This window comes from Vitis riparia, chromosome 9, assembly GCF_004353265.1.
Source record: "Vitis riparia cultivar Riparia Gloire de Montpellier isolate 1030 chromosome 9, EGFV_Vit.rip_1.0, whole genome shotgun sequence".
Classification (NCBI taxonomy): Eukaryota; Viridiplantae; Streptophyta; class Magnoliopsida; order Vitales; family Vitaceae; genus Vitis; species Vitis riparia.
The window spans coordinates 7,224,815-7,239,338 of record NC_048439.1 but is presented as its reverse complement, the minus strand read 5'-3'; the positions used below and the strand labels follow the sequence as shown (position 1 = coordinate 7,239,338).

General features: G+C 39.3%; 1 protein-coding gene across 1 annotated transcript; it reads left to right on the top strand.

Moving 5' to 3' along the window:
* Window positions 1–12,458: 12,458 nt before the first annotated feature.
* Window positions 12,459–13,286, top strand: LOC117921749. The gene is made up of 2 exons (XM_034839710.1): window positions 12,459–12,800; window positions 12,864–13,286. Exons 1-2 carry the CDS (start codon window positions 12,459–12,461, stop codon window positions 13,284–13,286), a joined length of 765 nt encoding a protein of 254 aa, XP_034695601.1.
* Window positions 13,287–14,524: the final 1,238 nt, after the last annotated feature.

The following is a 14,524-nucleotide window of genomic DNA, read 5'->3' as shown; positions in this document are numbered from 1 at the left end:
ATTGAGGATTAAATTTAAAAGATTAGAGCTTCGATAATTAAAATGAAATTTTCCAGAGAAAATAAGAAATGAACTTTAGGGAATTAAACTACAAGGGTATAGACTTTGAAAATTGAATTTGTAATAATAATAATAACAAGGAATGAACTTTGGGAAATTGAACTGCGAGAATATAGATTTTTAATAATAGTAATAATAACAATAATATTAATTGTGATAATAATAATAATAAATGAACTTCAGGAAATTGAAATGCTAGAATATAGATTTTTAATAATAATAAGAAATGAACTTTAGGAAATTAAATTGTGAGGATATAGATTTTTAATAATAACAATAATAATAATAATAATAATAATAATATTAGGAAATTGAACTGAGAGAGAGTATAGATTTTTAATAATAATACTAATAATAATAATAATGATAATAATAATAATAATAATAAGAAATGAACTTTAGGAAATTGGACGGCTATAGTATAGATTTTTAATAATAATAATAATAATATAATGAACTTTAGGAAATTAAATTGGGAGGATATAGATTTTTAATGATAATAATAATAACAATAATTATAATAATAATAATAATAATAAATGAACTTCAGGAAATTAAACGGCTAGAGTATAGATTTTTAATAATGATAATAATAATAATAATATTAATAAACGAAAGGGATTAAAAGGGCTTTGGAACTAAAAGAGCCTAGGGTGAGCAGGGCTACGGAAATGGGCTTGGGACATTGGAAATGGGCTCAGGACATTGGATACACGAATTGGGCTTTGGAATTGGAAGGGCCTAGGGTGAGAAAGGCTTTGGAATTAAAGGGGCCTAGGGTGAATTAGAAGGGCTTAGGGTGAGGATGATGATGATGATGATGATCATAATAATAATAATAATAATAATAATAATAATAAGGTTTTGAAATAATGATAATAATAATAATAATAAGATTTTAAAAGTTGAATTAATAATGATAATAATAATAATAATAGTAATAATAACAATGGGATTATGAAAGTTGAATTAAAAATAATGATAATAGTAAGATTTTAAAAATTGAATTAGTAATAATAAATACAATAATAATAAAGTTTAATTAACAATAATAATAATAATGATAATAACATTAATAATAATAACAATAGGCTTTGAAAATGGGATAAAGGTTGGAAATGGGCCTTGGGCTTTTGAAAAAGGGTTAGAAGGAGGTTAGGAAATGGGCCTTGGGCTTTGTAAATGAGCTTTGTAATAATAATAATATGGGTTTCAAAAATGGGCCCTGGACCTCAAAAACGGGCCTGGAAGTGATACCATTGCAAGATGGGATTAATAGGTCTTAGACTTCAAAAATGGGCTTGGAAGTGGTGGTGAAGAGGGTGAGAGATGGGTATGGATGCTTGAAGTTCCACGCGCAGGAGAGGAGAGGGAGCAAATGGGTGACTAAAGAATGATATAGGGGGTAGTGGAAGGTGATGACGGGAAGTGGGTTCGATGAAATTGTTAGAGAGAGAAAGGGGTGCTACATGGTAGTGAGAAGAGCGGAAGCACGAGCATGAGCGATGATGAGTTTGAGTGGGTTTGGGTGGTGGTGTAGACATAGAAAGTGAGTAGAAAGAAGAGGTTAATGAAGAATAGGGCAGTGGGTATGGACATGAAACGTATGGGGTGTGTGGATGGTAGGGAAAAGAGGGTATGAGACTAGTGGGAAGGATGGTGTAGATGAACAAGAAATGGATATGCATGAAAGGTATGGAGTGTAGAGAGAGAAACCGGGGGAGTGGATATATGCGAGGGTGATGGTATGCATTGGGTGGGGGCATGGGATGGTATAGATTAATGAGAAAATGGGATACATGAGAGAAGTGTGGAGTAGAGAGAGAAAAGGTGGTGAGGAAACGGGCATATTGCATGGGGTATGAGAAGGGGTATATGCATGAGGACGTGGGGTATGAAGAGTGGAAGAAATGGCATGATGAAGGAATCAACAGCCGGTGGTGGGTGCGATGTCATAGGATATGCTTGTTCTTTCCATCAAGTGTTATTTTTACCAACCCGAAATCAGAACTTCAGTAGTAAAGCCATTTTCAAACAAGATGCTGCTGGATTTTAAATCTCAAAGCATAATACGATGACCTGAGTTCCTAGGCAAACACAACACCATGAGCTTAGAAGCTCTATGATATTCTGGAAATACCCCTCGGATGCTGCTTAGAGACTAAACCTTTATCATCATAGCTTTCGTTCCCTGAGCTTACATTCTCAGATGAAGAGGCACCCACCAAAGCACACCACCCACAAACACCAAGTGGTATAAAATAGAGAGGAAAACTGATAAACAGAGCAGAAATAGGTGGAATGAGAGCTGTTTAAACAAAGCATGGTTCCATGAGTTATCAACAGGCTTACAAGCTGGTGAGTGAGAGAATGGATTCAAGGTGAAATGATAGGATGAGTGACCTTCAGAACTTACCAGATTCATATTATTTCTCTCAACACAAACGAAGAAGCAACAAGTAGATATCTAGTCATAGCGAATTCAATGGAAGTATAAAGAACAACAAGAGTAGTCATATGATAACCACACACAAATAGCCAAATGATACCCGACAATCAATAGAGAGGAAAATACAGCAAGAGAATAATGGAGATAAGTAAGAAACATACCTGGAGATGCTCCTCCAAAAAAATGAACCGAGAAACCCCTCTCTAAGGCGTCCTCTGTCCCTAGCTTCTCTCTACAGCAAAACGAGCTTTTTCTTGCCCCCACCCAAAGGTCCTCCCTCTGTTTGTATCTTCTTCCGCAAGCCATCCTCGGCTCCACTGCTCCCCTCGTCAGCAAGGATGGAGTCTCTGACCATCAGCATGGTTGCTGCCATGCCCATGCAGCTGATTTTCCGGGTGTGGAGAAAAGAGGGCCCCCACTTATCTCAAGTGCTGCCCGGTATACCAACCTCAAAGGGGGTCTACACTATGACTAATTAAAAAACTTTTCTTTTCTCATATAAGAATATAGAAAACGTGTAACACTATAGATCACTTTTCCACTAATCAAACAACATTAAAAAGACCTAAATAAATGAATAAGCTCATTAAACAGTTTAGGCCGGGAACACCTTCTGTATGCACTTTTTGCGGTGGTGAAAGTTATAGCATGCTTATCATTCTAAAACCTGAGAGAACTCAACAAGCAAGGAGGGAGCAAATATCAGTGCCTATTTGATAATTGTTTTTTAAAATAATTTTGAAAAACAGTTTTTGAAAATTATTTTTTGATATTTTGTAAAATAAAAGTCTGTTTGAAAACTTTAAATGTTTTTAACCAGTTTTTAATATTTTAACAATAATTTTTATTTCTAGTGTTTATTTTTTATAATTCTATTTATATAATTATTTTTAAAATAATCCTTAAAAAAAAAACAAGTGAAAACAATAAAAAATAATTAAAAAATATTTTATGAAAACACCTTATTTTTTATTCTTAAGAAAAAAAAAGGAAAAACAATTTTTAGTTGCAAAACGTATTTTCCTGATTTTGCATTCTAGATAACAAAAAACTGTTCTAAAAAATAATCACTAAATACACCTTTAATGTTTTGATTGATAATTGCCAAAAGAAAAGAGACCTTATTCGTAGCCTTAGAGGGATAGGTTCGCCCGTTATGGGATTTGATAATTTTGTTATCCTAATCTAATAGCCTCTTATTAGATTGAGAAGAGTGGCATGGGCTCTTATCTCATGAATGTGCCCACTCATTCATAGTGCGCAAAATGTAAATTTTCAATAATCTTATCATTATTCCTTTATTATTTTAGCTTATACTGGCATAGACCCTAATTTTTCCTCAAAAGTGTATACTCATATACAAATCTCACGTGTTTTGTAGGTGTCCTAACTGTGTTTTCTAGGAGTTATATCCATTTCATTTTGTAGGAGAAGACCAACAAAAGACTGAGAAATCATGATGTTTTAGAGGTGATGTCAATTTTGGTGCCGAACTGACACCATTGCCAATATAGTGAGGGCTATTATTGGGATTGAAGCGATGACAACAGCCTTCACGTTGGAGTGATCAACATTGCGCCAGGTCATTATCGAAATGCATTGTCAAATATTAAAATAAGGATTCAAACTGATACTATTGTTGATACAAAAACTGTAAGTAGTTTACATGCTATATATATACGATTCTAATGAATTTGCAACATGAATCAAAACTAAAAAAGACTAAGAATAGTCTACTTACGTCCAACCATTGTATGTGTTACTGTAATCGGTTTCAAAACCTTGATTTCCAAACTCTGATATCCTTTTTAGATGGTGTTTTTGAAGATAATAACAGCAGACAAGTTCGGGACCATTTTTCAAATCTTCATAACAGTGGCTTCCATCATACCACGTTGCTCTTGCCACCATTTTGAGCAATTGCTGGAACATGCTCCTTAACCGCAGCGGAAGAGAGAAGGTGGAGGATGTATGTTGGACCACATTTGAAGTGTTGGACGACGTGTGTGAACGTGTATTCAGCTAACATTCTCCCACTTGGTCCACACCTTTAACCTAATGTCCTATCTTAGTCCATCAATTATCCTATTAAGTGACAAATACATGAATCATGGCGATAAGTCCTCTATTTAACGAGTGTTACCTTCCATGTGTTATAGTGTACTCATTTTTTAACATTATACTTTATGTGGCAATATTACTTAATGAATAAACCCTATGTTCATTCTTGGTCCAATGAAGTTGAATTTTCTCAAAATTAAATAAAAGTGCGCATCAATATGAGAAAACATCATAATAAGAGTTTGTACAATAAAAACTACATAAGGAAACTAAGTCCCATGTTCACTACATGATCCTTGAATTTCAATGGTGGCATGCCCTTAGTCAAAGGATCAGCAATCATCAATTCAATGCTAATGTGCTCAATAACCACTTTCTTTTCTTTAACACGTTCTCTTATGGCTAGATACTTAATGTCGATGTGTTTGCTTTGACTTCCACTTTTATTGTTCTTCGCCATAAAGACTACAGCTAAATTGTCGCAATATATACTCAATGGCCTAGATATTGAATCCATAACTCTAAGCCCAAAAATGAAACTCTTAAGCCATACACCATGTGAAGTAGCCTTAAAACAAGATATGAACTCAGCTTCCATAGTAGAAGTAGCAGTCATGGTCTACTTAACACTCCTCCAAGATATAGTTCCACCGACCAATATAAAAATGTATCTAGATGTTGATTTACGTGAATCAACGCAGCCAGCAAAGTCTAAATCTGAGTAGCCAACAACCTCTAAATTGTTTGTCCGTCTGTACATAAGCTTGTAATCTTTGGTTCCTTGAAAATATCTCATCACTTTTTTTTACAGCTTTCCAGTGGTCCATACCTGGGTTACTCTGATATCGTCCTAACATTCCAACAGAAAATGCAATGTCAGGCCTTGTGCAGACTTGAGCATACATCAGACTTCCGACTGCAGAAGCATATGGAATGTTCTTCATTTGTTCTCTCTCAAGATCGTTTTTCGGGCATTGATCCAGATTGAACCTATCACCCTTCACTATAGGGGAAACACTAGGTGAACAATTCTTCATCCGAAATCTCTCTAAAACTTTATTGATATAAGTTTCTTGAGACAAACCTAAGATACCTTGATATTTGTCTCTATGGATCTTAATGCCAGTGACATAAGATGCCTCACCCATATCATTCATGTCGAAATTTTTAGAGAGGAATTGTTCACCTCATGAAGTAAACCCTTATCATTGGTTGCAAGTAAGATGTCATCCATGTATAAAACAAGAAAACAAACTTTACTCTCACTGACCTTAAGGTATATGCATTGATCCATAACATTTTCTACAAAACCAAATGAAGAAATTATGTTATGGAATTTTAAATACCATTGGCAGGATGTTTGTTTTAAACCGTATATGGATTTCTTAAGCTTTCAAACCAATTGCTCACCATCACTAAAGGGGAATCCTTTAGGTTGTTTCATGTAAACCTCCTCCTCTAGCTTTCCATTAAGAAATGTTGTTTTCACATCCATTTGTTGCAATTCCAAATCAAAGTGGGCTACTAATGCCAATATAATGCGCAAGGAATCTTTCTTAGATATAGGAGAAAAGGTTTCCGTGTAATCGATTCCTTCTTTCTGAGTGAACCCCTTTGCAACAAGTTTGGCCTTGTGTCTCTCAATGTTGCCTAGTGAGTCTTTCTTTGTCTTAAAAATCCATTTACAACCAATGACCTTTGCACCATTAGGCAACTCAACAAGGTCCCAAACATCGTTGCACTTCATGGAACTCACCTCATCCTTCATGGCATTGTACCATAATTCTGATTCTTTACAACTCATGGCTTCTGAAAAAGATTCGGGACCATTTTCGGCTCCTATATTATAGTCACATTCCTGTAGATACACTACATAATCATTAGGAATTGCTGACCTCTTAGTTCGAGTAGACCTTCTTAAGGTTGCACCAATATCTTCTAAGGAAGTATGAGGTTCAACTTGTTGTTCAGAAGTATCATGTAACTCCTGATCAACTTGATCTACTGGAATGTTGTCAACAACTTGTGGAACTTCAATGACTGGTTGAACTTTAGTGATTGTTCGTTCTACACCCGATTGTTCTTGAGGGGTGTTATGAACAATAAACAATCTATCACTTGAAGTGGAAGGTTGAGACTCTGTATGATCAATATCAGAAACTATGTTTCTGAATTGATCGTTCCCACTGACCAAGTTATATTCAAGAAATTTAGCATTTTTCAATTCCACAATCCTAGTGCTGTGAGATGGACAGTAAAATCTGTACCCTTTAGACTTTTTAGCATATCCAATGAAATACTCATTAATAGTCCTTGGGTCCAGTTTCTTCTCTTGTGGATTATAAATTCTCACTTCAGACGAGCATCCCCAAACGCACATATGTCGCAAACTCGGTTTTCAACATTTCAATAACTCAAATGGCGTCTTTGGGACAACCTTGGTTGGAACTCGATTTAATATATACACTGCTGTCTTAAGTGCTTTAGTCCACAAGAATTTAGGAAGTTTTGAGCTGCTAAGCATACTCCTTACCATGTCCAATAAAGTTCGGTTTCTTATTTCTGCAACACCATTTTGGTCAGGAGAACTAGGCATGGTGTATTGGGCAACAATCCCATGTTCTTGAAGAAACTTCGCAAATGGCCCTGGTGATTGTCCATCTTCCAAGTATCTACCATAATATTATCCACCTCTATTTGATCTCATGATCTTAATTTGTTTACCACATTGTTTCTCTACTTCTGCCTTGAATACTTTAAAGGCTTCTAAAGCTTCATTTTTGTTATGAAGTATGTAGAGATACATGTATCATGAGAAATCATCTATGAAAGAGATGAAGTATTTCTAACCATGAGAGTCCATGTCAAGACTACATATATCAGTATGTATGATCTCTAGTATGGTGGAACTCATAGTAGCACCTTTTTTTGACTTGTTGGTCTGCTTTCTTTTAATGCAGTCCACACAAGTCTCAAAATCAGTAAAATCTAGAGTACTAAGTACCCCATCATTCACCAACCTTCTGATTCTATCTATGGAGATGTGACCTAATCTCCGGTGCCACAATGTAGAGGAATCCTCATTAACAACACATCTTTTAATGCCAGTTTGGACATGTAATGAATTATGAGTGGTATCATTTTGTAAGAATATGCAATAAAGACCATCAGACAAAATACCATTCCCAACACAATCAGATTTATAAATCAAACTGAAAAATGTTTTTGAAAAATGAAAGGAATATCCAAACGGTACAAGTCTAGAAACTGAAATCAAGTTTCGTGAGAAACTTGGTACATAAAAGGTCTTTTGCAATTCCAAAACAAAACCACCATTTAAAGTTAAATAACATGTCCCTATTGCTTCCACATGCGAGCCCATCTTGTTTCCAGATAAGATGAATTGCTTACTTATCACTGGCTTCCTTAGGTTTTGCATACCCTGCAAGGAATTTGAAATGTGGATTGTAGATCCAAAATCAATCCACCATGTGTTGGTATTTACATTAACCACATTAGATTCATAACAAATAAATGAGGTAGGGTTACCTTTCTTCTCAAGCCATTTCTGAAATTTCAGACATTTCTTCTTCACGTGTCCTTTCTTTTTACAGAAAAAACACTTTTCGTCTTTCTTAATGTCAGATTTGGGAGGAATTTGTTGCTTCCCTTTTTGACTGACTTGAGGTTTTCCTTTCTTTCCTTTCCTTTGCATCACCAGCATGACACTTTTTCCTTGTTCCATCAATAACCTTCCTTTCTCTTGAACACTCATGGTCATCAATTCATTGATAGACCACTTATCCTTATGTGTGTTGTAAGAGATTTTGAAAGGTCCATACTGAGGCGGAAGAGTGTTAAGGATAAAGTGCACCAAGAAAGATTCAGACATTTCTACCTTGAGCTTCTTCAATTGAGCCACTATGTCCCTCATTTCCATGATGTGTTTGCGTACACCTCTTATACCGGTGAGCTTCAGGGATGTGAACTTCATAATCAAGGTGCTTGCCAAAGCTTTATCTGAAGTGACGAATTGCTCGTCAATAGCCTTGAGCAATTCTCGGACATTCTCATGTTGCTCGATTAAACCACGTATACCAGCACTAATTTTTGTCTTAATGTACATCACGCTGAGGCGATTAGATTTCTCCCAGCGTTCGTACAATAGTATTTCTTCAAGTGTGCTGGTATCAGTGATCTTATGTGGTTCATCTTTCCTTATGGCATAGTCTATGTCCATGCACCCTAGTTGAAGAAGAATTCTCTCCTTCCATATCTTAAAGTTATCTTCTCTAAGTTCGGGAACCTCACAATGAATATTAGATATGCTTAGTAAAACTGCATAAAAAGATTACACGCTTATTAAAAATTTGAGGCTTTAATATAAATTCATGTTTTACCAATGTAGAACATGCTTAAAAATTGAATCTAATTTTATTAAAAATTGCTTATGGGCTAAATCTTTAATTCAGTCAAATTCATTATCTTCACGATAGACTTTATCAAACTATTTTATTGAATTATGAAATTTATTATGAATATAGTTTGATATTTTCTATCTATAATCTTTATGATAAACCTATTAAATTAATTCTTCCTAACTCCTGTGGGTAAATTAGGAAAAATTAATTTTAATATTTTATCCTAATTAATTATATAAACATAATGAAAATCCTGTGGGGTGAAATCATCATATTTATATAATTAATTACAATTAATGTCCATAATGTGATCCTTATTTACTTAATATATAATTTTATATAATTAAGGATGTTGTGGCTATTCCTTAATTATTTAAAATTATATGGTTTCACTAGACATTAAAACTATATGATATAATTTTAATATATCTAACACAATTTTAGACAACAATTGCATGCATTAAAAGCTACAACTTTAATTTAGGTTACAAACATATAAATCAGTATATAATAATTTATTTTGCATGTATAAAATTTACATGATAATTTAAAGGTTTCAGATTATGAATGAGTGCCTAAATCCAAATAAAACACAATAAAATTAAAATAAAAAATTCAAATCGAACCAAAAAGGGCCTAAATTGGTCCACATGCCCATATTAAGCCCCATGGCCCAACAAAATTTATTTCTACGCCATTACTGGTCAATCCATATTTAAACCCAAACTTTAGTGGGCTTCTTTGAAACCCAACCCTTCAATTGGCAGAACTACAGGAGCTAAAATGACCCATCATTTTAACTGCACCTGCGCCAAACACTCCAAGATCCTATTTTGACGCCACCCGCGTGGACTCCTCCATCATTGGTAGCGAAGTGCTCGTCGCCACCCACATGGACTGCACCCTTGCCGGATGCAGTCCAAGCCATGAAGTCGCCTGCATCACAAGGTAGGCCAACCGTCTGCAGTGCTTCAACGCGGCGTGTATGCGGGTGTCGCAACCAGGGCATAGGTAAGCGGAGTCCGCTTTGCATGCCGCCAACATCCTCATGTTGCAAACACGAGCCCAGCCACCATTTGTACTAGCAGCGACATCAGCACTGTGGGATCCTCACTAAAAAGTGCCATGTGGCTCCCTCTCCTTTGGACACGCGAACAGTCCCCCTTGCGACAAGTGGCATAGCTCATTCCACCCGGATGTATCACATCCGGAACTCTTCTCCGTCGACATTCCACCCGGATGCCTTTATAGCCGCCATTATATCCGGCTGACATTCCATCTCATCCGGATATCTCACATCCAGGGTCCAGCCGACGTTCCGCCTTCTCCGGATACTTCGCATCCGGTGCCTGTCTCCGAATGAGAAAGGAGGACGATTCAACTTCTCTGGACATACATGTCTGGATACCCTGGTGACAGCTTACCTAGGCAGCTTAGCTCGTCAGACACTCGCGATTCACCGGATCCATTTCCACCCACAATAAAAAAAGATAACTCTGACAACACTGACAACCAAGTCCCCTGAACTGTCACTCATCATTAATGTAAGATACATTCGACAAGACATTCCCAAATCTTTTCAAGTCTCCTGACACATCCCAGATATTTAAAGTCATAAATTACGGTGATGTCCACCGCCTAAATACCTCCCTGACAACCGCCTCCTGACACCAGAAATGTCATGATTGCTTTGCCGCCCTATGAGCCGCAATCATGACAATGGGACCCGCTAGCAAAGCGGTGCCATACTCTCTGACACTATATAAAAGAGGCTTCACACAAAGAGGAAGGTAAGACTGATTATCCCTGAAACAACCTGATAGCTTGATCTCTTGAGCCATGGCTAACAAAACCATCGGATGGTGTGCCCGGACATCCTGCCCGGACATCTTTTTACAGGAGGAAGGAGGAAATACTACTATACGTTGACCAAGATTTCGTTGCTGTTGACAATTACTGTAGTGAGGGAATTTCGCCACCAACACTGGCGCCGTCTGTGGGAACGTCTTCTCTTCTCAGTAAATCCTATACCTTCCAACTGTAAAGATGACTTCGCCCTCAAGGAGTCGTGCTTCAGCCAGAGGCATTGAAAGTCACTTCGAGTGGCGAGACACCATGGAAAGACGACAGCGAGAGAATGAACGGCAGATGCAAATTCTGCTCCAAGAAACAAGGAAACTCAGGGAAGAAAACAATGTCTTGAGGATCCGAAGCTCTCCCCAACCTCAGCACTATCAGCGGAGGCAGGACCCCTGTCATAGCCAGGGAGCTCCATTCCCCCGAGAGGCGAGCCCAACCCTCAAGGCGCATGAAGCATGGCCTGTTGAAACCCCGGTGCACGCCCACCGTGCCCGACGAGATGAAAGCTCAGGCTCCACTCGAGTCTCATCCAAATCACGACGTAAGAAGAGGCCCCAAATATCTGACGCCATGTACACAAGTTTGGGACCCCAAACACCCTACAAAAACAGGCCTCATGCCACCATATCACTGGATGCATATTCCGAGCCCTCGAGCTCGCCTATTTCACGGGACATGCCTCCCGCCCCCCAATGGTGCAGGATGGTAAGAATCCCTCGCACACAGCCCCTCTGGGCTCTATCAGCAAGTGTCTGGATGACATGCTCTCCACGCCTTTCAGCTCTCGTATCATTAAATATGAATCCCCGCGAGGGTTCATCGTCCCGAAATTCTCCACATATGATGGATCTAGCGATCCCTTTGATCACATAATGCATTATCGGCAACTCATGACCCTTGACATTGGGAATGATATGCTGTTGTGCAAGGTTTTCCCAGCCAGCCTACAGGGCCAGGCTCTATCGTGGTTTCACCGACTGCCCGCGATCTCGATTGACAATTTTCGGGATCTATCCGAGGTCTTCGTGGGGTAATATTTATGCTCAGCCAAACATAAGCAAAATATCAGCACCTTGCAGAACCTCAAAATGCAAGAAAATGAAACTTTGAGAGAGTTCGTAAAGCGCTTCGGACAAGCTGTCCTACAAGTTGAATCGTACAGCATAGATGCAGTCCTCCAAATTTTTAAGCGGGGCATATGCCCAGGGACCCCCTTCTTCGAGTCCCTCGCCAAAAAACCTCCTACAACCATGGACGAATTATTCCGGCGTGCGAGTAAATACTCCATGCTAGAGGATGATATCTGTGCCGCTGCACAGTAGGTCCTGGTAACTGGCCAAGCCGCTAAAAGTGAAGCCATTAGGAGCTTCAAAGCACCCAACCATCCTGGGTCATCCAACAGGGGGCAAGATGAGCGGCGTCCACCACTCATTCGAACACCTCTCACTAAGTCATACGAAAAATTGCTTCCTATAATCCGCAATCTGCCCGGATTTAGATGGCCAGTACCAATAAGATCCAACCCCTCAGAAAGGGACTGCAACAAAAGATGTGATTACCATAAAGATCACGGGCACACGACTGAAGCGTGCATAAGCCTCCGTTACATGGTGGAAGATCTCCTAAAGGCAAGACACTTGAAGCAGTACGTTCGAACAGTGCCTAAAGGTGGAGAGTCACCCCATAGTCGAGGCCCACGCGCCCCAGCAGCTCCTATTAGAGCAATGATCAACTACATATATAGAGGATCTTTGGATGACGAGTACAGTTCCAAAAGGAAAAGGCAGAGATTGCTGCGAGCAGCTACAGTTCGAGAACACGTGAGCTCCATCCGGCAGGGATTAGCCAATGGGAGTATCCATCCCATAGATGGGACCATTGTCTTCCTCGCTCTAGATCCAACCCGAGTGCTGCAGCCACACCAAGATGCTCTCATCCTAACAATAGGGGTGAGAGACTACGACGTGAAAATAATCCTGATTGACCTAGGTAGCTCTGCGGACCTTTTGTAGGTGGCGGTCATCAAACGAATGGGTTTCGAACCCTCTAGCATGGAAAATCCCGGAAGAACCCTGTCCGGATTCAATGGTTCTTCCACAACCTCAGTTGGGGATGTAATACTGCCGGTTCATGCCAGGCCAGTCATCCTAAACATTCTGTTTTCTGTGGTTGAGGATTTATCCCCTTTTAATGCCATCTTGGGACGAACGTGGTTACATGGAATGAAGGCCATTCCATCCACATATCATCAAAAGGTCAACTTCATCACCCAAGTGGGCAAATTAATCTTTGTGGAAGCCAGCTTGTTGCTCGACAATGTTATCAAATCGCTCGCGAGGCTGGACCCAGCGCCGACAGCGAGCATTCCTCCAAAGAAGCAAATGCTTCTGACCAATAGCAGCTACAGCACCCGAGAGACAAAGATCCCCCGATAGTAGACCCGTTGGAGGCCGTTCGAATATCAAAAGAGGGTGAACGCTTCACGTACGTCAGCACCCTCCTGCTGCCAGCTGAGAGATTCGAGCTTCAAAAAGTGCTCCAACAAAATCACGATGTCTTTGCTTGGACCCACTCAGACATGCCTGGAATACTTCCAAGCTTCGCCTCACAACGGCTCAACGTGTTAGCCACCTCCAAGCCCGTTCGACAAAAAATCCAACGATTCTATCCGGACAGGAAGAAAGTCATTCAGGATGAAATGGAAAAATTATTGGAGGCCGGATTTATAAAGGAGGTGGAGTATCCGGAATGGTTGGAAAACGTAGTAGTGGTCCCTAAGAAAGGAGGAAAATGGCGGGTGTGCGTAGACTACACCAATCTCAATGACGCGTGCCCCAAAGACAGTTTCCCACTACCGCGAATAGATCAGATAGTAGATGCAACCACCGGGCATGAAATGCTATCCTTTTTGGATGTTTTCTTCGGGTATCACCAAATTCCCATGGCTCCGGATGACGAAGAAAAAACCTCCTTCATAACTCCTCATGGGCTCTATTGTTATAAAGTCATGTCATTCGGACTCAAGAATGCTGGGGCTCCGTATCAGAGGTTAATGACCAAGATTTTCAAGTCGCTGATTGGCGACATTATTGAGGTGTACATTGACGATGTGGTAGTCAAAAGCAAAACCCGAAGCGAACACACTCACCATTTGCAGAAAGTTTTTCATTTATTGAGAAAATATGGCATGAAGCTTAACCCAACTAAATGCGCATTTGGGGTAAGCTCAGGGAAGTTCCTGGGGTTCATGGTTACCCAAAGAGGAATAGAAATCAATCCAGATCAGGTGAAAGCGGTCGCCAACATGCTTGCACCACCAAACAAGAAGCAGCTGCAACGCCTCACTGGCAAACTCGTCGCTCTCGGATGCTTCGTAGCTCAATTCAAAGACAAGATGAAGCCTTTCTTCCTAGCACTCAGAGATATCAATAAATCCGGATGGACGCAAAATTGCCAGAATGCTTTCGAAGAAATCAAGCGGTATCTTTCTCAACCCCCCATTCTAAGTAGTCCGCAACCTAGAGAAAGATTGTACCTATATCTAGCAGTTACCGATTGGGCTGTTAGCGCGGTTTTGCTTCGTTCCTTGTCACCCCAAGAGCAGAGACCCATATATTTCATCAGCAAAGCATTTGCCGACGCAGAGACAAGATATTCAAGGATGGAACAGACT